The 24,370-nt window shown below is 56.2% G+C and overlaps 1 protein-coding gene across 1 annotated transcript in view; it reads left to right on the plus strand.

Annotated features, from left to right (window-relative positions):
- The first annotated feature begins 347 nt into the window (after window positions 1-347).
- CACNA1E (calcium voltage-gated channel subunit alpha1 E) overlaps window positions 348-24,370 on the plus strand; it is a 96,191-nt gene continuing 72,168 nt past the window's right edge. Inside the window, exons 1-6 of the mRNA XM_082483929.1 lie at window positions 348-614; window positions 9,289-9,394; window positions 9,852-9,991; window positions 20,922-21,025; window positions 21,856-22,008; window positions 22,319-22,500. Coding sequence (XP_082340055.1) covers window positions 349-614; window positions 9,289-9,394; window positions 9,852-9,991; window positions 20,922-21,025; window positions 21,856-22,008; window positions 22,319-22,500 — 951 coding nt within the window. The 5' untranslated portion in view covers window position 348. The remainder of the gene's footprint in view (window positions 615-9,288; window positions 9,395-9,851; window positions 9,992-20,921; window positions 21,026-21,855; window positions 22,009-22,318; window positions 22,501-24,370) is intronic.

Here is a 24,370-nt window from a genome sequence, read left to right on the forward strand (position 1 = left end):
CGGAAGGTGCTTAGGGACCAAGCCGCTGCGGCCTCTGCTGAGCACGCAGGACGGCTCCCTGCCCTCCCCGCTACCCCTGTGGCTGTTGTGGGGGGCTCCAGGGGCAGCTGGCTGCCCACCATGCTGTGCTGCTGAGCCAGTGCCGCGCGTTGCCGCCTTCTCCTTCTCCACGCGGGTCCCTGCTCCCCCAGAGGGATGGAGGAGAGACGGAGCTGAGCATCAGCCGGAGAGGAGGAGGGGGCTGTGGTTGGGACTGCGCCCTGCAACCCCCCTCCCTCTTCTTCCCCCCCACTTCTCCCTCCGTCCTCGGTGGTGCTGCTTCGGCTCACCTGTGTGTTTTCTTCCAGGATGGCTCGCTTTGGGGAGGCGGTGGCCGGCAGGCTGGGCTCTGGAGATGGGGGCTCTGACCAGAACCGGAGCCGGCAAGGACCTCCTGCCCCTGCGGGAGGGACCCCGGGAGCCTTCAAGCAAACCAAAGCACAGAGAGCCCGGACTATGGCTCTGTACAACCCTATCCCCGTCCGGCAGAACTGCTTCACCGTCAACAGATCGCTCTTCCTCTTTGGGGAAGAGAACATAGTCAGGAAATACGCTAAGAAGCTCATCGACTGGCCATATCCTTTCTGCGCCCCCTGCAAGCCCCCCTCCTTCCTCTCCGGATTTGCCTCGGTGGCCGCCTAGGACACGTGCATGTGGCACTAGCTGGCAGGTAAGCGCCTGCCTTCTGCTCTTCTTTGGTGTGTTGAGAGGGGTGCCCCGTCCCCCAAGGATGCTCTCCTCGCCCTGTTGCTGCTTCCTCTCTTGTGCTTTGCTCGGTGCCTGGCGGGGAGCTGAGCCCTTTCTCCCCTCTGGGAGCCCCCTGGACCCTCCTCAGGCTTGGATTTGGAATCCCCCTATGCTGGCCGGGAGGGAGGCTCTGATCGCGGTTTAACCCTGCGTGCTTTAGGGTCTTCTGTGTGTGTGGCTGGGGGGGGTCATGGCCTTTCCTCTATGTCTTAATGTCTTGGAGTTTTGCTACCTCACCCCACCTAGAGCTACCCATCCTGTTGGGGATGGACCCCTGGGAACTTGCAAACCTCCAGTCTCTGCTGGGTGGCGGCTTTGTCCCCTCCTGTGCCTGCCTGCATGTGCTCCCTTTGCTGCTGATCGCATCTGGTAGGGGCACAGCCATCCTTGCCCTGCAGCCCCCAGCCCCCCATGGTGGCTCTGGGAACTGGCTGTCCCCTCCCCGCGACAGAGAGGAAATGCTGAAAACCTCTGGCTGTGCCCCACAGCCCCCTGGGGGGCTGGCGCGGGGGACTGAGGTTTATCCCAGGGTCCCTACTCCTAGGGCTGGGTGTGGGATGCAGATCCCCCCACTCCTTTCTCTGCTCTTCCATCCTTTCTTACCCCCCTGTGCGCTTCTCTCCCCTCCCGCCCTTCTTGCGGGTGCCCCCGGGCGCCCTGGCTAGTGCCCAGCACCGCAGCGCACAGCTCCCCATCAGCCTGGGTTCGGCACCCTGCTGCCCCCTGACACCCCTCCTGGGCTTTGACCCCACCGAGGACCTGAGCCTGAAAACTTCAGCCTGGCCACGCTTTGGCTTTAGGATCCTCCCCGGGCCGTTTTCTGCAGTGGTGATTACATGCGGCTCTTGCTGCTGCTGCTTTCTCTCCCTGCAACTTGTTGGTTAACTTGCCGGCGCCTCCGGCGGGCGCAGGAGAGCTTGCCCAGGTGCCAAGCGGCGATGCCTTGGTCTGGTGCAACAGGTACCTCGGGGAAACCCTCCAGTGAGGCGTAGGGGGTGCAGGAAAGGTCACCCACCCTGCTGAGCATCATCGGGGAACTAGTCCCCTTGCAGCTCTGATATGTCAAGTCGAAGGTTTGCCAGGCAGGACCTGGGGAGCTGCAAAGCCCCCAGGGTTGGGGGGCGACCAGGGGGTGAAGGGACAGCTCGGGGAGGCTGTATTTCCCCGTGGCATCCCTAAATCTGCCTCTGCCGGCAGCGCCCGCTGGGTGGGCGGCTGCGGGAGCATCAGTGCGGTAGCGAGGATGGGAACGCGGCAGCTCAGCTGAGAGCCCTGCAGGGCAGCGGCCAAGCTGGCCTGCCTGCTTTTCCAGAATCTGCCAAATTATTAACGTGCTTTTTCGGTGTGATGTGGGAGGGCCCTCACCCCCTCTGCCTTTCATTTAAAGCAAGAAGGAGCTGGGGTGCTGCTGCTGGCCCGGCGCTCCTGGCGTGGGCTGGGGTCCCGTGCCGGTGCGGCACGGCGTGATGTCTCATCTCCAGGCAGCCGCTGTCTCCTAGAGACTAGAGCTTCACCACTGCACGGTAAAAACTCCCCAACATTATTCTTTCCTGGAATTTGCAATGCATGAGGAAGATGGGCTCATTTTGTATTTTTTTCCAGAAGTAAGTGACGTATCCCCATGTGAGTGCTGGGAACGGGTGCGCTCCAGGTGCGGGAGCTGAGCATCCCTGGCTATCCTCCACCTAGCTGCCATCTCTTTCCAGGAAACTCATCCACCCCAGAGCTCCTCTGCTCTGCTTGAGCTCTCGAGGGCTTGGGGATGGACAAGGCTTTTTGGTGATGTTGGCCAGGCAAGTTGTTCCCATCCTTGTAGTTGTAGCCTGGCATGTGCAGCCGGTGCCTTTCGGTAGGGCTGGGGAAAACGTGTGAGCATCTCGGCTGCCTGGCCTGGAGCCCGTGGCATTGCTCCTGGCGAGGGTGGTTTGGGGAGGCGAGCGTTGGATTTTGGCCACAGTCAATAAGACCTGCTGGCCTCGGGGTGGAGATGGGCACTGCAGGTCGGAGCAGGCACGGCACTAAGGAAAGCCAAGGGGGCTGGGGTGGAGTGTGGGGAGGAGTAGAGGCTCTTCTTCATCCAGCTCCAGTTGACTAGGTAATAGGGCTAAAAATAACTGGTGATTCAGGCCTGTATATCTGCTGGGTAACTGTATAATTATAACCAGCAGCCTCTGCAGTTTGGCTTCCCGGTGTAAATAGGGATGATGCATGGAGGAGAAGGAGGAGAAATACGAGCAACTGGAATTGGGATGCAGCTCTGTGGGGAGATGAGCCTTTACTGAGTTCCTCGCTGGAAAGCCCAGCGAGTTACCTCTGTTGGAGCTGCTTTTTGTACTGGTCCTGCTCAGAACGTGAGGCAGCTGCCGCTTTGGCTGTAGGAACATCTACTTTTCTTCTCCTTCGGAAACAAAGCCTCGTCCTGCCTGCTCTCCTTCTGCTGATGTCCAGGCCTTTAGCCCTGATTTCATTTGTTTGGCTGCCTGGAAAGCTGCAATTCAGTTAGCACACGAGATGGGCTGCAACTCATCTATATCTGCTCAGTTCTTCATCTGCTTAATCACATTTGACCTGCATAAGATCCCTCTCCCACCCCAGAAAGGCTAGATGACATTGTGTGGCTCTGGCTATGTCCCCAAGGACAGCCTCTGGCTGTAGGCACATACCGGCCACTGTACCTGTCCCCCTGGTTTGGCAGGGGAGAGGGATGTCCATCAGTCTGCTGGGGACCTTGCTGTTCCCTGCAGTGAGGGCTCTTTCCTATCTCAGCCCTTTTGAGGACCAGATCTGGTGTTGGGCTTGTCGAGAACAGCCGGGGTGTCTGCGAAGCCCCAGTGCACATCCCAGGTCCCCCACACATGGGGATTTTGCTCCATGGGATGCACACCCGTGTGCGCCTGAACCATTTTGCTTGTGATGACTCCCAGTTTAACCCAGGAATCTCTGATGCTAGGTGGGCACTGCCCCTTGGGGACACCGGTAGTGTTATGCCACACCTGAGCAAGCATCTTCTGCACCTTCGCTTTTGCCCAGCCAAGATTTCAGCGGGTCTCGTCTCCTCGCGGGAAGAGCCACACCATGTCATGCTGTCCTTGGGCAGCTCCCTCCTTGCGCTACCCAAGAACATCTCTTTTTTTTCTTTTCCTCCAAGGCTGTTTTCTGTGCCCTTCATTCATCAGATTTTTAAAATGTTGGTTTTTTGGGGAGGGGCGAGTAGGTGTAATGGCAGGTCCATCTTTTTGACAGCCGTAGAGAGCGAGGCTGCCTGTCAGATGGTGAATTTAAACAGAGGCAGCTGTTGTCATGGTGACGCTAAGTTGCATCCTGTTGCTGTGGCAACCAAAGTTAAAAAACTGATGTTAAGGCAGGAAAATCACATGATGTGGTTCTTTTTTGTTTAAAAAAAAAAAAAAAAAAAAAAGGGAGGAGAGGAGAGAGATTTTGATTTCTAGTTTTTAAGCGCAGGGTGAGGTGGGGGAGCAGGAGATGCTTCTTCACGGAGCTGTTTGCACGTGGCAGGCAGGCGCCCCGCATCCCTACAGGAATGGCAGCAGCGCGGGCAGCTCTGCCCTGACCGGCTCCTGGCTGACACTGCTTTTGGTTTAGCCCCTGGTGGAGACCAGACCGCCACGTTTTGGAGTCGTAAGGAGCAATAGCTACAGCTGTGGGTAGTAAGCAGAGCGTCCCCGGTCGAGGCATGGCCGCGTAGTGAGATTTTAGGCAGGCTGAGCACCTTGCCTGGGTGCTCCCTGTGGGCTGCGCAGAGACACGAGCGCAGCTCTGAGCCCACGCTCGCTCTCCTGAGCCTGTTTTGCTGTGCATAACGGGCACGCGGGAGCTGGCTCGCATCCAAAGCGTGGCATTTGGGGATCTGTTGGCACCTTGTCCCGCTGGACATCGTTTTCTCTCGACCCCAGCGAAGCGCGGATGGGCCGGGAGCGCTGGGTGGCAGAGCGCGGGGATGGGGACAGCTACGAGGGGGCCGTGCCTCTACGGCTGTTTGATAGACTTATATACTGGGGGAAGATCCCTCCACGTCCTTGGGGACAAGCCAGGGAGGTGCTGTAGAGCTGGTGAACCCCAGAGTTGAAGTGGGGCTGCTCGTGGTCTTTGCTCCATTTGGCATTTTGGGTTTCTCTTGGAAAATAGCCTTGGAGAGGAGGTGCTCACTTTCCTGTTTGGGGTATGAAGTTGACAGGAGGTTAGTTGGGGTGTCCTAGGGATGGGGATGTTGAAGAGGGCTGTCTTTGTTGCTGTCGTGCCTTGGTTGGATGGCATGTGGGAAGGTTTGCATGGGCGCAGACAGCGGTGGTGGTGTTGGGACCAGCAAGATGAAGTCCACAGATGTAGGAGCTGAAGCTCGCTCTCCTTGACACCTGGTGAGCAGGGGAAGTCCCTCAGTGTAGCAGGCCCTGGGGGAAGCTTGGGAAGCAGTGGGAAATGGAAACTTAAATTTCTAGGTGTTGGGGCTGGGCTGGGTGATGCAGGCAGGGCGAGAGGTTATATCATTCGTGGTCTTCTCGCTGGCTCTCTGAGGTAGGCTTTTCCTCTGAGGCAGGCTTCCTCAAGAGCCCTTTTGGAGATGCCCACATGGCCTCACTCTTCTGGCTCTTCTGCTTCTTCCCCGCCTGCCTGCCCAGCAGCAGGGAGAAGGCACAGTCACCGAAGTGGAGAGATGGAGGGAGGCTCTCCACAGCTCCCGGCCCTCACCCGCGTCCAGGGAGGAATTTGTCTTGGACCCAGCCTCTCGGGAAGGTTGCATCAGTGTGCCGTCAGCACCATAAATCCTTCTTCAGGGCTTAGAGCTGGGCACGCGCCCTGTCTCAGCAAAACAGATGTTCTGAGTGGGCTGGTTTTGGCTCTCAGCTGGGGAGGGAGTGAGGTGAAGAGGAGAGTCACAGCTGGAAGCAAGGATCCACCGGTGGCTGGACATCTCCTTGGTGCTCCCTGCCAGCTTCTACCGGACCTGCCAAGTAGCTCCGGCTCCAGGCATGGGGTTAACCTGTAGCGCCTGGTCTAGGTGGGCTGGGGCGTGGGTCTGGGGGAGGTCTACATGGCCTGGGGGCACCTTCTGCACCTCAAATGCACTTGGAGGGAAGCGTGGAGCTGCAGGTGTGGCGTGCAGTGGGATCGGCTGAGTTGCTAAGGAAACAAGTCAACGGTGCAAGGGAGAGAGCATCGGGTAAAGGAGATAAATCAATAAGAAAACCTATTTTTATCAGCTCCCTAATGATCATCCAGGAGAAGCCAGACGAAGGAGGAGGAGAAGGCTGGAGGGAGACGGGCTTTTATTACTGGGCTTGGAGGGATACAAGTGCTCTGCATTTTGGGTAGCTAGAAGGTTGTGTAATTAGACATCTAATGAGAGAGGAAACAAAGGAGCGATAGAGCATTGTCCATTGGGCTCCAGCCCTGAGCTGGGAGGACACTTGCTTGGCAGAAGTCAAATATGCGGATAAAATTTCCCCCGGTTTAGCCAGATGTTCCTGCTGCTCCCTGGGGAGGCTTTTCTTACTCTTGGCCTCTCAAAACCTGGCACAGCTGGGGCTACGGGAGCTTGTTTCCACGTGCTTGATGCCTTGCAGCTCTCACCCAGCTCCAGATGTGATAACCCAGGCTTGGGTCCTGAGAAAACTGGGCTAGTGGGGTTTGGAGAGTCGCCTCGTGCTTAGGTCAACAGATTGCCCTGTTTCCCTTAGACTTAATATCTGCTGACCCATGTGCCGTGCGCTCGCTGGAGGTGGAGCAGGGGCACGGTCCAGTGCTGGGGTTGACAGATGTGCGCTGTCCTACGCTGTTGAGCCAGATGTTGGAGCCAGCAAGGAAATACAGGGGTGAGATAAGCCGTTAGAGGGGGTCCTGACCCCCCAGCCACTGCCAGGCAGGGCTCCCACGTCTCTGGCTTTGGAAAATTTGGGAGTTTTCCCACCTGGGTGTTTCCCCCATGGGACTAGAGGCCGCAGGAGGGAGGGAGGCAGTGCCAAATGCTCGGCATGGTGGGGAGGAGCGGTGGGATGCTCGGCGGGGTTAGCCGTGCTGGGGCGGACAGACGGACTCACCGCGCCGTTCCCACACTTCTCATCTAGGCAAGTGTGCCTAGTGCCTGGGGAGCTGGCTGCACCGCCCTGTTTAACGCACTGTTTTCTTTTAAGCCTGTGCTAATTGCTCCCAGACTTTCAGGAAAATGAAACAAAAGGCCCCCAAATAAGCCGCTGGCTCGGGGCCAAGCGTCGCAGCCCGTGTATTAGCTGAAGCGCGTGGCCAGAGGTGGGAAGCAGGGAAAGCACCTGGCTTTTGTAGGAGCTGTGCAATGAAATCCTTCCTCATATGAAGCCTCAGAGGAAAACTTTTGGGGTCTGGCCTCCCCCTGAGCATGGGGAGCCGCTCATGATTTGTGCCCGGCTGGCACCGAGGTCTAACCCCGCAGCAGTGAGCTCTGCAGCGGTCTCTCTTTTGGTTTTCCTTTAACTTAGCAACCATTAATTTCACTGAGTGGCTTTTTAAATGCCTTGGCTGAATCTTCTCTGGCTCTTCTCCCTACTGGGCTAAATACAGCCTAGATCCTGTAGGTTCTCCATGGCTGCTCCTCCTGGCCAGCTCACCAGGGACCTGCTCCGATGCCCGGCCTGGCTCCCACCTTGCCACGTGCCACAGCGTGCACGGGGTCACTGCCACTGGGGTTAATTCATGGTTTCCACTTATGCTTATGGCCAAAACTGGGATGTCTCCTCTCGCCCAGGGCCTCAGGGTCACCAGTTTAAAGCATCTGGCTGTAGCAAGTGGCTTTATCAGCCAAAAGCTGAGGTTGCGAAAGAGAAAATCATCCTCTTTCCCAGGGGTGATGGCACGGGCATTTGGCAGCTCCTGGCCTGAGTGGTGCAAACCTGAAGCCATCAGGTCTGGAGAAGCCCAGTGCGGTAGGGAAGGGCTCAGCCAGGGTGTTGGTCCCCGTGCCAGCTTGGGATGGCAGGAGTGTGGATGATTTCTTTATGGCTAAATCCATCCCAGGTGGGATCACGTCCTCTTTCCACAGACATGAGCCTTGGGAAGGTGGCAGTCCCCTCCCAGGGTGGCTGCTGATGCCAGTGGTGACAGTATTGTAGCTGTGGGGTTTTGGCATGGATAGAGCGGAGAAGTGGTGTGCTGCCTGCTGATGAATCTCACCTCATTTTGTTATTGAGGACAATAGGGCTTTTATTGCAATGATGTAGTAAAGATGGATGGGAAGTTGGAAAGACGTGGCCGTCCTGTCGGTTGGAAGTGCTTTGTTTTTGGGGCTTGGCAGTAGGCCAGGCAGGAGGACGGAGCTCTGTGCCCCCACCTCGCTCCTGGCAGACCCTGTGAATCAAAAGGCAGGAGGGAGCTGAGTTTGGGGTGCTTTCCTGGGGGTGAGCCCGCCCTTTCCTCCACCTCCCCTCCCTACTCGCTCAGGTCTTCAGATGCCAGCATCTGCTGCTGCTTGTCCTGGTGCGGGGTTGCTCCTGGAGAAGGGTGTGTAAGCCCTAGACATGGCTATAGGATTTAGGATGCTTGTAAGTGTCCCACCAGATCCTGTTGATAAGGTGCTTCTACCCTTCAGGGTCTCACTGAACTGAAGCGTGGCTGAGCTGGGATGTCTCAGTGGGGAGTTTCAACCCTCCCTGAACTGGAGCTCAGACCCAGGCACCATCAGTGTCTTGAGTTGCGAACGCTCAGCCTGGTGCTCTGCAGCTTCCAGCGCTGCCTGGGCTTACCCTGCTGCCCATGTGGTGCTTGGCAAGGGACCCTTGGTTCTCAGGGCACATCCACCTTGAACAACGCAAGGCACAGGGTGGGCTGAGCCAGGTCAGAACCCCGGGACCTGCCAGGGATGCCCCATCTTCCTTGGGCCACACAAAAACGGTCCCTCCTACAGGGATGCTTTAGGACTGGGGCTGCTGATAGCCTGTGACACCCTCCACTCCAAACCCCATCTCCTGCTGCTTTGTGATGGAAGAAAGAAGGCAAGCAAGAGGGCCATCAGGTGCAGGGACATGCCAGCCCTGGCCACCAGCATGCTGTGCCAGGGAGAGCCTCCCTGACATTGCCAAGCACTTTTCTAGACAAAGCCCAACCTGGTCAGAGCCTGGTTGTCCATCTTCATACTTGGGTCTGTCTTGTGGGCTTCTACCACAAGCAGCATCTCTGTCCTAAGAGAGTTCGCAGCCCAGCAAGGGTCATTGGCAATGAGACATTTAACCTTAGGAAGGAGGTGACAATGCTCAGCTGATCTCTAATGGGGAAGGTCCTGAGGGCTCTCGGTTCTCATTGTTCATCTCGTTTCCAAACAGCATTTCCAAACAGCACCAAGGTGGGCTTCACCCTCCTGCCTGGGAGCAGTGGGAGGTAAAAGCTGGGCTGTGTGCATGCATGTTCCCGCAGGAAAGCAGTGGTGGTGGCTAATGTACAGGTGAAACATGGGGTGGGCAGGGGTGGGTGGTTCGGGGACATCATCCACCTCTTCTCTGCTCCTTAACTCCCCTCCACTCCCTTCGAGTACATGATCCTGGCGACCATCATTGCCAACTGCATCGTGCTGGCCCTCGAGCAGCACCTCCCTGAGGACGACAAGACGCCTATGTCACGGAGATTAGTAAGTACCCCGCATCCACCCCTCTCCACTTTGTGTCGGGGGTTCTGCCGGGTGAGCAGGGGCACCAACTGAGGAGAGCCACCCCATCGCACCAGCCAATTTCTTCTGGTTTCAGGGTGGTAGGGTAAGAGGATTCATCTGCAAGCAGGCCCTCCAGCCTTCCAGGGGCTGCTGTCACATACTCCTCTATGGAAGGGTTAGGGAAGGTTTAAGCCCCTTAAAAAGTGGGGTAGGGAAGGGGGACTGGGCAACTTGAGTGGGTTGTAGCCCCCACTTTTTGTTTCCAAGGTTAACGTTGGCTGAGGAAGCGCTGGGAAAGCTCCCAAAGGGGAGGATGGGGCTGGGGAAGGTGGGATGGGATGTCAGTTAGGTCAATGTGAAATGGCTGGCGCTGTGTTTGCTCCATCTCCAATCTCCATCTCCCCCTCTGACTGTGTCACTGATTCCCCTCTGGCAGGAGAAGACAGAGCCCTACTTCATCGGGATTTTCTGCTTCGAGGCTGGGATTAAGATCGTGGCTCTGGGATTCGTTTTCCACAAGGGTTCATACCTGCGCAATGGCTGGAACGTCATGGACTTCATTGTGGTCCTCAGTGGGTGAGTCAGGTGGCATGGAGCCATTGGCGGGATTGGGCAGCTGAGCACGGGGGCTTGTCCCGGTGGGGATGTAAGCTCCAGGATGCGGGGCAAGGTCCTAGTTTGATGTTGTTGATGGTATTTTTGTCATCTTGAGGGAAGGGGGGATGCTTCCTCACACTGGAGGTTCCTGTGTTGGTGTTGCTGTGGGCTGCTGATGGTGGGACAAGGTTCCCCGTCCGGTGAGGAGGGCTTGCTCTGAGGGCATCATGTCTAGCTTTCCTCAGCTGGTGGTCTGGTATCTGTCATCTGTCTAGGCATGGGATGAGGTGAGGATGAGGTAGGAGCGTGGTCTGATAAGCTAAGCAACTGGACATGGTCTGGGAGAGGTTGTGGTCAAATCCTACATGGGGAGGGAGAAAATATTTTCTCCTCTTGCCTTCCTAAGCACTTTCCAGCCTTGGCTCAGTGCCGGGGGTTTGGGAATGAGGTCTAGGTGGGGCCGTGTTCCCAGGTGATGCTCTCTCAGCATCCCAGCACGCAGCAGCAACGCTGGGGGTGGTATGCACAGAGCTTCACGGGTGCTGGTTGTGTCACTGGTGGTGTCACCTGCTGGGGACATGGCCCAGATTTGAGTCCTGCTTGTGGTGTGACGGGCTGTGCTGGTGACATAGAAATGAACAGGGATATTTGGGCTTGTGGTAGTCAGCTTGAGCAGAAGCATCCTAGGGTAAGCCCCCTCAGCCCCTCACTGTGTGGGGGGCAGGTGGGTGCCTGCAACCAACAAGGGGTCCTGAGGAAGGGGTGCCTGGATCATGGTCGTTACTTTTCGTGTGCTGATGGAAACACCACATTCAGAGGAGCTGGTTTGATGCGTACAAACAGATGGTGTCTGTGGATCTCTAAGCGCTTAATGAGCTCTGCTGAGTGCAGAGCAGCTGCAGGTCTGGTTGGGAAACTGAGTCACGGGAGCCAGGCAAGATACCGGAAGTCTCTCCCAAATTGCTTGCTGCATAGTCCTGTCTCTTGGCTTGCAGAGTGGTGGCACCACGTGGGATATGACACCCATTTGGGTGTTTGGAGGAGGAAGGGGGATGCTGAACCTGGTGCTGCCAGGGATGTGCAGATGGGTGCTAGCTTGTCCATGGTGGAGAGGTTCAGGTTGGGGCTGTGCTTGAGAGAAGGCTTGAGGAGAACGTGACCGGGAATGTTTTGACTCCCTTTGTCCAAAGTGCACTTGGATGGTCTTGCTGGGGAGCGGAGCTACCTCTGCCTGTGAAGGCAGGGTGTCTCGGTGCGCTGGTGGTGGGGTGATGCTTGTCGGTGGGCAGCAGAGAGGCTGCCTGTGGGCGGTACAGCCATCGCACAGGATGCTGCTGGCTCTTCTGCATCTGCAAAGTGACTCTCAGGGGAGGGCTCTGTGACCAGGCGGACTCACTGCTGCAGGGGCAGCAGCCAGGCACAGCTCCTGGGCTGGGCGAAGGTAGCTGCATCCCCGGTCGCATCTCTGGGCACAGCTATGGGACACATGTCACCCCTGGTTGCAACAAGAGGGGATATCTCAGCCTCACTGTGCAGCTGAGCGTGCAGAAGGCGGGCGGGCGGCTGGGAAATGCCCATCGGCCGTCTCCTGGCCCGGGCATCCTTTGGGGCCTGGGCCAAGGGGAAGCACTGGGCTGGGAGGGGGGATTCACCGCGGACCTCTCCCTGCCCTCCCGGCGGCTCCGGGCGAGCTGACTGTAACCGAGCTGGTGCTGAGTCAGCGCTCGGCAATTACTCACTCGCGAAAGCCTCGCCAGCTCCTTTCAGTGCCGCGTCGCGCCGGGCCCCGTGCCAGGGAATCAATTGTCCATGAAGGGCTGTTAGTGCCATGCCGGCCGCCCTGCCGGCAGGTTCCCGGGTCCCCCTGACACCACCGGTTATGGGGCGTAGCCCTCCGGGGTCTGCTTCACCACCATCACCTGCCTTGCGCCCTTGATGTTTGCTCCAGCAGGATGAAACCCTCTCCAAGAAGCGCCTGGGTACCTGCCAGCTTTGCCCCAGCGATCCCAGCACCTGCTGGCATGGGCTCACTGGGCTTTTGGGGTGAATTCTGTTGTATGACGGGCGGAGGAGGCAACCTGCGGTTTTTCATCGTGGACCAGTTTTGAGGGGACAATCGGGTCACTGCGGGAACGGCTGGACCGGGTCATGGGTTCTTCTGCGCTGTTCAGCTCTTGCTTTTGCCGTGCGGTGCTGACAAAGCCACTGTTCTTCAGCGCCATAGTTGTGCCTCCCTTACAAGAAACTCTCGCCTGTTTGATCTGCTGAATTATTGGCAAATTTCTTCAGCAAATAATCCTCGGCTGGCAAATGACTCGCAAACAGCTTGCAGGAGAGGGTTTGCACTTGGTGGTTCGTGCTGTGTCGGTTGCGTAAGGCGGGTGGTAAAGTCTGCACGGGGGATGTGTGCAGGTGACCGGCAGGTTCAGGGTGATCTCTGCGGACTGGAACTTTATGCTTGATTAATAAGTGAGTGTCTGGACAGAGACTGTTGAGCTTGAGGAGAATCGATGGTCATTTGGAATCTCGTCACGACTTAGCAAGAGGCAGTGGCTCTGGTGGAGGGGGTGTTGTGAGCATCAGAGGTGTAGCGTAGTGCTCGCCTTGGGATGTACTGACTGTTTTCCATCCACGAGGATGGACCAGGGAGGATATCCACGTGAGTAGAACCCACCGCAGGATCCATCCCTGATGGACCTAGAGGGGCCAGGCATCGCAGTCGCTGGCCCTTGTCCCTCTGAGGGTGACACAGGGTATTACTCTTCCTTTCTGGACTTATTTTTTGCCATATGTTCAATGGGAGAGGTGGCTTCATGGCATTAGGGTTTCCGTGAGCTATGGAATTTCCTGGGCATGCTTTCCCTGACATAAATTAACGTAATGAGGAGCTGCAACGGTGAGCAGTCTTCTGGGACCCTGTGCAGGAATGGATGGCACTGACTTGGGTTCAACTGGTGTTTGCTTCTTATGTCAATAAATCCAGATTTTTTCATCTCGGTGGAAATCGACGCCCACGTAAAACTCCCTGATGCTAAAGCTTCCACTGGGGAACTAATAGTCACATTTGTAAACCCGCTCTGTTTATAACCTGTGGTTTCCAAATCATCATTGCTGCCTGAAAAAACCAGCCTGTTCTCCCCCAGCTAAAAATATTTTTCTCCGAAAATGTGCATAAAATACCTTCATTCGTTCTGCGGCAGAGCCGGGGAGGGGAACGTCTGTGTTTCCCCTGGGGCTTGGGGATGCTCGCCTTGCCCATGCGTGAACCAGAACTGGCTGGGGCACTGAAGCTGGACTCGTGACCCGCTCAATGCGGCATGTCCTGGACCAAAAAGGGGAAAAACTGCTCAGAAATGGGCAGAAGGGGCAGCGGGACCCTAGCAACCTCTTAATCAGTGGTCCCAAGAGGGAGAGGTTGGAGGACCTTCAGCCATCAGCAACTGGATTATCAGCTCTGTGCTCCCTGGGCGCTCTTAGCGTAATGAATAGAGAACGAGGACACTACACCAGCCCACCTCATCCTACATTGGATTTGAAGGAGCTCATGGGAAAAGAAGGGTTAAACTCCCTCTGAAAATATCCAGGTGGGTGTGTGCTTCACACACTCCACAGCCTGAGCATCATAGCACCGCGCTGGCTTTTTTTTTTATAGCAGTTGCAGCAATAATACAATAACACGTTATGTGAGAGGTGAAGGGGTGGAGAAACACTTCTAACAACGGGGGGGGAAAAAAAAAATTCAAAATGGAAATCAAAAGGCCCTTGTGAAGTCGTGCTGCTCAGGAGCCGGGGAAGCAGCCGCTGTAAAACCAGGGTAAATACACTGGGGTCACTAAAAGGAAGAGCTGGCGTCAGGTTTTTTCAGAGGGTTTAATAACAGCCGTTACACCTGGATGCCTTTTGTGAAGCCCTTGGGCACTGTGGTTTTCATTAAGGGATTTTGTGGGGTGGAGCATGGCCAAGGGAAGGCAGGAATGAAGGATCTGCTGGTGGTGCCTGCTGTGCCTTTAGCAAACCCGGAGCCGACCGGAGGGACACCAGCTCGTGCCGGCGGAGGAAAGCCTGGCGCTCCAAGCCCTGGCGGCTGGCCTGAAAACCCAAGTCCTCTCCCCGCAAAGGCAAGCGGCAGCCGTGAGCTTGTCGCTCTGACCTCCCAGTGAAGTCCTGCGCACGCTCGTGCCCTGGTTTTGAGCCGTGGCTGGGGTGAAGGAGGAGAGAGCGGTTCCTAGGAGGCTGCTTCCCTCTTTGCTGCAGGGTGGCAACATGAGCACGGGGAGGAGGAGGGCAGGTCGTTGCTCATAGTGGTGCTGCCTGGATTTTGGGATGACCGTCCTGGGAAGTGCCTAGTGTCCTTTTTGCAATTCCCCTGGGATCCCCCATGGCAGACATGAGGATGGTTTGCCCTCTGGTATGTAGTGCACCTCGCACAACCCAAGTTCTACATGTCTTAGGGGGTCTTTTTGGTCTCAGAGGTCCAGAGATGCGAGGAGGGGGGATGACCTTGAATGGGAGCTGGCAGAAGCTCTGTGGTGGAGTATTCATATGCTGCATCTCCTTGTGATTTGGGGGCACCGGCCCCCAGCAGCGTGCCTGGCACCCCATGCGGGTGTGAGAGCACACACGTGTGCATGCGCACATCTGGGCTGGGAACGGGCTTTGCCCCAGCACTGACACCTGTGTTGTCCTAACTGAGGGTTTATAGTACACCTCCAGGCAGGGAAGTTTGGGGGAGTGGATACAAGGCTTGGAGAACAAGCATTAAATCAGAGCACAAGTGCAGCATCCCAACAGGATTATTCTGCTGGAGCCTGTACCATTGCAAGGAGTGTTGTCCTATAGGGTAAAGCAGTAAAGAGACAGCCCCGAGTCCAAAAGTGGAGCAATGCTTTGATCACACCAGACAAGACTTTTTTTTTATTATTACCCCCCCCCCCCCTCCGCCCTTCCCTTCTTTTCTTTTCATGAATGGTGCCGGTCTCCGACCTGATGTCTGCCCCATCTCCTACCCCCTTCCCAGCTCTTTCCTTCCAGGACAATTAGTAAAGTGTTTGGTCTTTCGTTTGGATGAATAATTAATTCCCCAGCTTTGTGAATGATTCATGTGCCATATGCCACGGCGACGGGACGTGCCTGACATCGGCACCTCGTACAAAGGGCAGCACCCTTTCCTCAGCCCGGCGAGGGGATGGGAAGGGTGAGGGAAAAGGCTCGGCGCTGCAAGGGACGGGTGGTGGGGCGACATGGGGTGACCCCTGAGCAGGCAGATCCACGGTTCTGGCTTTGGGGGAGACAGGCATCCCGCCTTCCCCTGGTGCAGGATCTGGCCCACGGGCTGCTCACGTGCTTTGCCCCATCCTTCCCAGCTCCTCTTTCCTGGCGGATGGTTTCCCGCAGCCGCTGCGCTGCGGAGTGAGTCAGTCTCTCCCACGCGGCTGCTGGTCCCGGGGGGCATCGCCTCCCCTCCCAGGCACCCCTCTGCCCCCTGTGGTCTCCAGAGGCTCCTTCTGCAGCCCCGACACCCTGGCCAAGCTCCCGGACTGGGTTGAAGCCCTTGTCCTCCCCGGGAATAAAGCCTTGGGCCAAGCTGCAAAGTCCCCACGTGCCATTTCTTTGCGCTTCTGTGGACCTCACTCTGGGAGAGGGGTTGCGGGATAAAAGCCTGGCTTGAGGGAAGGGGAAAGGGGTTATTTTCCACCACATCCTCAGGTGGGGAGTTGGTATCACCCAGGCTTGGGTAAATATCCATTGGGTCTTGGACCTCTCCTTTTGCATGAGTTCAGACAGCTCTTGCTATAGTACACGGTCACCTGTGCTGTATTCCTTTTTGTGGGACCAGCTCTCCAGCCTCCTGTCAATGGCTTTAGATTTCCACCAGCTCCCATTTGTGCAAACAGTTTCACCAACATCTCCTCCCCCTGTGAAATCCTGCCATCCATGGGGAGGCGTCGCAGGGGCCGGAGGTGGGATGGAGGTGCAGGGTTTGGCCAGCTCGCAGGGTGCAGAGGGGGATGCTTTCTCATGCACCGAATCCCAGGGGCTTCTCCAGGAAGAGGTGGCCTTGGGGGATCATTTTGTTCCCCTGAGATTGAAGGCTGGAGAAGGCAGATTTTGTGCTCACCCTCATCACACCTTGCAGGGAGTCATTGGTGCCCGAAGCTGCCTGGAAAGATGGGATCAGCAGCTTTGCAGCCGTGCGATCCGCTTGTGTCACGGCCCCAAAACCTAGAAAAAGGAAGCAACGATGATGGAGGCTTTAAGGTTGCTCTGAAATGTGCCAAGGGCACAACTTGGACCTGGTCCCTTAGCATCCCCAAAGCAGGACCACTGCACTCTGCGGGGGTGTCCTCAGGGTGGGTGACCCAATCCCTCCGGCGCTGCCTCGAGTGGGGTTTGGCCCCAAGAAAGAACCTAGAGTCCATCCCGCTACTCATGATGCTGTCTGCAGAGAGTGGAGGAGGGATTGATTCACCAGAAAAGGGCAAGAATGGGGTAAATTCATCAGGTAACTTACTTTCCGTGAGCCGTTTGACCAGTGTGTTAATTATGAAGTAGCCTCCCTCGTAGAGTCAGGTGGCAGTGCAAGCCTTCAGGGGCCTTTCCACTTAATTATAAATATTAATTTGCACGTCAGCCAGCCAGCCAGCACCCTCCCTGCCCCAGATTTTGAGCTGAGATTAGTCTGTCTCAGACGATCCCTCCCTCCACCCAGCACACCCCGGAGCTGCCCTTTGCTAGGACAACTTGTCTGCATGTGCCTCTGCAGTGGTCCCTGGTGGAAACGGTCGAGGGATGCTCAGTTTGGGGTGGGGGGGGGGATGAATTGGGGGTGACTGTTTGGGTGTTCAGCCTTTGCTTGGGGTCCTCGGTGCGAAGCCCTTCGCAGCACGCCCCAAGCTGTGTGTGCTGTCCCCAAGGGCTGAGGATTCAGGGCTGTTGGTGCTACTCCCGATGGGATGATGGGGACGGAAGTGGGTGCAATGCGGAGTCCCTGGTGCGGGCAGCAGAGGCAGGGCGGGCACTGCAGTGTGCGATAGTGCCCGAATTTGGTGCTGGCTCTGTGCTAGTAAACAGGCTTTGTGTGGGCAGGGTCATCGAGCATCACTCGTGGTTTATTCTGCTAAGTCCCAAAGAGCAGAGTGTCATTTAAAATGTGATTATTCTCTTTTTTTTTTTTCTTTTCTTTTCTTTTTTTTTTTTTTTTCCTTGGGGGCCCCCTGGGAAAAGAAATCCATAGGTGCAGGTTTTCAGCTGGAGGCGAGGGCGTGCGCTTTGCTCAGCTGCTGCGAGCTGGAGCGGTGCCCGAGGGCTGAGCATCGCTCCGCCGGCACCCAGCCCCGGCCCCTGCAGGTGCGGCGGACCCAGCGGGAGCTTGCCCTTCGCTCCGCAGCCTGTAAATAAATAAAATAAAATAATCATCCTGGTTGCAAACACAAAGCATCGGACTTTTTTTTTTTTTTCTTCTTCCCCCCCCCCCCCCCGAAAGCATGTTTTTGTCTGCCGGTGATTGCTCACTATTCAATTATACTTTGGGGATTAGCATATATTTCCCATCCTGCCTCCTCTCTCATTTGCATTCTTCCAATAGCTCTTCTCTGCTCTTTTCTCCACCTGAAGTCTCTTCCCCCTTTCCTGTGAAGAAGTAAAACTAACCCCTTTGCCTGGGTGACCTATAAAAACGCCTTCACTTTTTTTTTTTTTTTCCCCTTCTTTTTTTCTCCAGTACATATGATGAAAAGCATGAGCTCATTGGGATTTTTATAGCCCAATCTGGCAGCTTTTTCAAATAACTTGGATGGTAAGATGTAATTTTAGTTTGGGTCCTTGCCTAAAAATAAAGAATAATTATTAGCACATCAGACGTGGATATTGTAAGTGTTGAAAAAGGGTTTAAATTGTTCTACAGATACCGGAGCTGCCGCCCTGTGTCAGCACAAAGGTCTATCACAGCCCGAGTCTCATCTCTGCGCCGTGCATCCCGAGGAGTTATAAGAAACACTAACGTGTGTCAATAAATAAATGAGAAATGGGTTGTGCTGGGTGATACGAGTGGCTCTCTGCAAAACAAAAGGGAAAAAAAGGCATGTTTAAAGGGTTAATAAGCAATTAACAGGTGAGATGCTGAAGTCCAAAGCAGGAGGGTGTGTTTTGAGCGTTGCATTTATTATTAGCAGTAACGTGGTAGTGGTGTCTGTGTGTACCGGCGAAGCTTGGCTGTTGGGGAGACGTGATGTCTCTTATTTAGAGCCACTGGGAATTATTTAGAGCTTGGGAAAGGCACGCAGAAGCCATCCTTGTATTCCTAGAAGTTTGCTTGGCGTTTTCCAGCCACCTTTAGTTGATCTAGAGTTGCTCGGACCCTGCTCAGAGACTCTGGGATGCTTTGGTGCTCTGGGGTGGATGAGTTTCCCGGGAGCAGCTCCAGCAGCACTATCCACACTTGCCAGGAGCTGTGGCTGTGCCTGCAAAAGTATGCCCAGGCACCTCTTTCATAGCGGTGGGTCATCTTTCTGTTGTCGGTCAGGAGACGTGTCTCCAGTGCAGCCACCTTGCTCTGGTGATCTGTCCAAACCTCCTTCCACAAGAGCTCATGATCTCCATTGTCCCCCAGTGAGGACAAGGAGCATGTCACCTTGCCACAGAGGAGTCCCATTCTTAGCAGCTAATTTAGAGCGCTGGAAAGTAGTGCCCTGGAATCGCCTGAACCTTGCCTGAAGGCTCGGCGTGACGGCTCCTGAGCCCTTCAAACAAATCTGGGTTAGCAGAGGACTTTGCAGCCAGGGCTGCTCTGCTCCCCTCTGCTGCAATGGGCAGCCGGTGATGGTCCTGCCCCTGGGAGGAGATGTGTGGTGGGGCTGGGAGCGGTGATGGCTCCACCTCCATCGCTCCACCCGGTTTTGTAGGTCCAGGGCTCATGCTGCTATGTGGTGGTAGAAGAGAGCTGTCGATCCCGCTCTGCTGCCACAAACCTTCCAGCTGGGCTTTTCACAGCGCTGGGCTTGCGTTGGCTAAGCCCTTGGCAGAAGGGCTGAAGCCTGCATCCAGCCCAGGAGCATCCCTGGTCTCCTGGAGATGCTCAGCCCCAGCTGGAGTCAGTGCATGCCTTTCCCCTGTCCCTTTGTGAGGCTGGTTGGACACCAGGCATCGGGACATGAGGAGCAAAAGCTGAAGGAGGGTCTCGGGGTCTCCAAAGTAGCATTGGGTGCAGTGTGTCCTCTACACCAGTGTTTTGGGGAGCGCTGGGTTTGCTTTCACTGGCAGGTTGCACAAAAGAGATGAAAGTGCCTATTCTCCTCTCTCTGCCACGTGCTGCTGAGTGGCCGTGCTTTATCATACTTATTGATTTTGATCTTACAACCAATTTAACAACGCAGCTCTCCCCAGCTTCTGGGTGCTCCTGACTTAATTAAATCCCTTTTCTGCTCTCCCGTCAGCCCTGTGGGTAGCAGGGGCTGGTCACAGACTGGGGCATGGGGACCATGCCGAAAGGGGACAGGGGAAAGGGAAAGTGCCATGAAGGGTAAAAGATCCCTGTATATATCAGGGATAAGCAGCCTGATACACAGGTAGTTGTGGGTGATGCTGGAGTGATGCATCCCAGCTGCTGCTGGGGCCAGGCTTTGCAGCTGACCCCTTGTGCTGGGGCAGGGAGGAAGAGGAGGCGAGGAAAAGGAGTTGAAGCAACCTGGTTTGCTGATGTGAGAGCATTTCTGGTGCCGGGGTATCCTAGGAAACCCAGCCGCCTTTCTGGAGGGGCAGGTTGGTACCTGGTGTACCTCGGGGAGAGGGGGAGAGAAAGAGTGCTAATTGCTCAGCGCGCCAGAGAGCTGCTCTGGCCTGTAATTAGATGAATTAGTGGAACAATGACCCAATTTCCCTCGGTTTTTGGATTGCTGCAAACAACCCTGAGATTGCTGCCTCCCTCTGTCCCACTCTCCTCCCCATCCCCTCCTCTCCCATCCCCTCCTCTCCCATCCCCTCCTCTCCCATCCCCTGCTCCTCTACTGCAGCTCCCCCTCCTCCTTCTCCTCGCCCAGCACCTGGGGACCAAGCCCAGATGGGAGAGGAGTCCAGGAGCTCCGGCACTGCCATCTGTGCTCCCGTGGCTCTGCAGGCATCCCTGAGCTGCAGCATCCCCATCCCCCCAGCAAGTACAGGGGCCCCGAGAATTTCCACTGCTGGACTCGGCGTGCACCGGCTCCCTTCTGCCCCAGTTTGTTTTCCAGAGATGGGTTTGAAAAAAATCTTTGTGTTTTAAAAGAAAATCTCTAGAGTCCTTCCTGTGCCTGCCGGTTGCCTTCCAAGGTCATCAAACTTTCATTACTGTAGATTTTTGAATGCATGTAAGGTTCTCGGCTCCTTCTCAGCAATCCCAGAGGTAGGACTCTAAGGAAGCTCCATGTGTGGAAAAAGCCAGAGCAGCTGATGGCTGGAGGTGCTGCCGGAGGAGCATGGGTGACCATCAGGGGAACGACCTCCATCTCTGAGGCACTGTCTCTGATCCATGTGCTATCTGCCTGGAAGGAAGGTTAAATGCACGCAGTTGTGATGAGCACAGTGTTGGCAGCATTGAGTCCTCAGAGCGCGATTGCACAACATGGGTGATGGCCAGCGCTGCGGTGTGGGACTGTCCACAGCCATCCTGGTGTGTGGGGGGCATCGATGGGGGGCTGTCAGGGCTGAGTGACCCATGGGTGGCTTTGGCTGACCATAGTGGCCCATGAGCTTTGGTGCCAGCGTCAAACGGGGCTCACTGGCATGTGGGCTTTGGGAGGCATTGAATCTCTGCCTGCCCAGGGACGTGATCTTCCTCATGGCTTCCCCCAGCCTGGCGTGAGAACATGGCTCTTTGCACTGGGGTGGCTGAGGGCTTTACCCGGGGTAACTCTGCTCTCTCCCTGTCTGCCCGCAGCATCCTTGCCACCGCTGGGACGCACTTCAACACCCACGTGGACCTGCGGACGCTGCGGGCCGTGCGCGTGCTCAGACCTCTGAAGCTTGTCTCAGGCATTCCCAGTAAGTTGGATGCTCCTGGTCCTCCTCTCAGAGTGTCCACATCTGTCCCTGATGGCCTTCATAGTGAGAGCGGTCCTTGTGCCGCCTCAGAGATGTAGGGTGCAATCAGGGAAGAGGGGGACAAACCTCCCCATGGAGCGGGGATCTTACACGCCATCTTCCTAGCCAGCCCTTGGGTTAGCCCGCAGGGGAGGGGACTCTAGGATGGCAGCGTTTGATGTCCCCGGGTGGCATTTCTCCCCACCCAGCCTGCTCTGTGCTGGTACAAGGCTGAGCTCGGCAGCTCGCCGGGGCCCACCAGCGGCTCCGCTTCCCTGGCCAGAAGGCGGTGGGTGGATCCTTTCAGGACTGAGGTTTATTCAGGGGAGTTTTCATTTTTTTTGCAAGATTTCATCTGCCGGCACGGGGATAAATAAAGAAACTAGGCTGTTGCCGGCACCGGTCCTCCCATCCCTCCTGCCCTGGGTACCGGCTGGGCAGTGTGCTGGATCCAAGCCTCGGGGGCAGCGAGGGGGACAGAGCTGCACAGGCCATGTCCCACCAAGCCCAGGTGGTACAAGGACAGACAGGGGACCGGATCCAGAAACTGGCTCTCCTGGAGCCTCGCTCTGCAGCCTGGCCCTTCCTGCTCCCCCTGGGATGGTGCTTTCCTCCGCGGTCCTCAGCTGCCCAGAGGGATGCTCTAGGCTGTGTTGGTCTCTTGCCATCTCTCCGATGACTGTCCGTCCTCTCTGTTCACTGTCCTCCTCTTGCCAGAGGTGGGATGGACGTGCCCCAGGCAGGGGGTTTGCATCACTGTGCTGAGCTGTGCTCTTTCTTTCCCCTCCCAGGTCTGCAGATTGTGCTGAAATCCATCATGAAGGCCATGGTGCCTCTCCTCCAGATCGGCTTGCTGCTCTTTTTTGCTATCCTCATGTTTGCCATCATCGGCCTGGAGTTCTACAGCGGGAAGCTGCACCGAGCCTGCTACACAAACAATTCAGGTGGGGAGAAGGGCTCTGCACCCACTTTGCATCCCGCGGGTGGAAAACAGCTAGGATGAGCACGTGTTGCTATCATGGGAAGCCCGGGGCCGAGAAGATCTTGCATTTCGCTTCTTGCCCACCAGGCATCACCTGGTTGTGTTCAGGATGTCCCCATTTTTTATGGGACTGGTTTGTGTGCAGCCAGGGTTAGTCCCAGCGGGGTCCCCTGCTCTGTCCCAAGTCCATCTGCGTTCAGGCTCTTTGCCTCACCAGTCCCCTGCCTTTCTCTTACCTCTGCCTCCTTTGGCTCTCTGCTGTGTGCTTGCAGGTGAACTAGAGGAGCTGGACCCCCCCCATCCATGCGGGGTGCAGGGTTGCCCCCCAGGCTACGAATGCCGGGAGTGGATTGGTCCCAATGACGGGATCACGCAGTTCGACAACATCCTCTTTGCTGTGTTGACCGTCTTCCAGTGCATCACCATGGAAGGGTGGACCACAGTCTTGTACAATGTGAGTAGCTCTGCTCTGGGGTCTCTTTGGGCAGCTGGGCCATGGGGATGGGCAGCTGGAGATGGTATTTTTGTGTGCTTAAAACCAATAAGATCCTGAGTTTCCTTCATGGTGGAGATGGGGTTTGTCCTTCCAATTTGGGTGGGAGACGGGGGATAGAGAGGTGTGTGTTACGTGTCTCTGGGCAGAGGGAGCTCTAAGGGCTTGGTCTTATCTCTGGGCTGGCTGTGCAACCCATTGCAGAGAGCAAAACTTTGTGGGCACGGGCTGCAGCAAGCCTCCTGCTCAAGGGCTGTCCCTGGGGAGGCATCCTTCCTTCCCTCCTCCTCGTCCTGCACTCCCCAGGGCAGCTCTGTAAGAGTGGACGTGGTTTCTGGGCACTGTGCATCCTGCTCTCCCTGCAGACCAAGCGGCGGATGTGCCTGCATCCCTGCGGTGGCCTTGAGAAGCCCCAGAGCTGGACTCGGACCCTCTCCCAGGGGCAGGGGCAGCATTTTCATGTCTGACAGGGCACCGAGATCTTTGACATGCCGCAAACATCTGTCGGTGCTGATGAAGGAAGGGATGTCTGGGCTGGGTTCCTGTGGTTTGCAGCCGCTTGAATTTGCCGATGCCTGAGCCCTTGAGGTGGCCGGGGAGCAACCTGGGGGCAAAGCTGGAAGCAGGAAAAAAAGCTACAGGCGATCACAAATTGCAATATCTTTGTGGGCGATTGGCCGTATACGTACGTTTTAGTTTATGGGCTAGGAGCAACCGTGCCAGTTCCGTTCCCAGCCTAATTTCAGCATCAATTTCGGCATCATTGCACTGGGAATGTTTTTCTACCCTGGTTCCCATAATGCCTGGAGATTTGCAGAGTGGCATTGCTCTGCGGGAGGCAAATTGGATGGCTTGTGATGGGGAAACATGCTTTGATAGTTACTTTACTGTGAGCAGAAAGGCTGGTTTTTAACCCCGGGTGAAGGCACTGTGCTGCCAGTGTTGGGGTCCCCTTCCCGCTCGGTCTACCCCAGAGTCCTTCTTGGGGTGCAGGTTGGCATGCGCTGGCAGACGGACCATGAAACCCAGACTGGGGTAGAAAGGAGAGAGTTTGTGACAAGGGCTTGACCGTGCCACGAGGATTTGGTTTTCCTCTTCCTAAAGGAGAAGGCAGTGCCAAGATGTTGCTGCTTCGGTGAAAAAAAAAAAAAAGGACATTTCTGGGCTGCTTCTGGTGTATCCATGGGATTAGAGGCTTAACTACAGCGCTTGTTGCCCAGGCATAATTGAGTATAGCGGGAAAGGTGATTTCTCCTGCCTGGCGGTGTGGTTGCCCTGCCTTTAGCACAGCTGGGCAGCTCCTGCCCGCTCACACCGCTGTGCCGCAGCCCGTGCGTGCCCAGCACTGCCCGCGCCTGGCACCGGCGACCTGCCCTGCACCTTCTCTCTTGTGCTCTCTGCAAAAGCCCGGGGCTGCTTCCATCGGTGCTCCCCATGTCCCCTCCTCTCCATCCTTCGGCATCTGCAGCAATCATCAGCAGCGCTCCCCGTTCTAGAGCTCCGGTTGCGGTGTGCGAGGAGCCAGTGAGCTACATGGACGGGCAATTTATGGTCTAATCTCAACCTTGAGGGTTTCTACCAGCAGTTCCCAAGAAAGTCTGGTCCCCTGCCATTTAAGATGTCCTTACTGGGAAGGTTGGAGCTGATCTGTTTGATATCTGGGATCTGCTGATCCACCATCTGGATCTTGCTGGGGGTGAAGGGTGGGAGATGCTGCTGGGAGCACTGATAACTGTGCTCTGCAGGACCTACCCTGCGGGATCCCCTGTTTACCACCGTAGCTGCTAAATCAGGGGCTCTCTATGTCGCCTGGGGAGCCACCGCCCCTGTG

This window comes from Vanellus vanellus (genome assembly GCF_965231255.1).
Source record: "Vanellus vanellus genome assembly, chromosome: 5".
In the NCBI taxonomy this organism is placed as follows: domain Eukaryota; kingdom Metazoa; phylum Chordata; class Aves; order Charadriiformes; family Charadriidae; genus Vanellus; species Vanellus vanellus.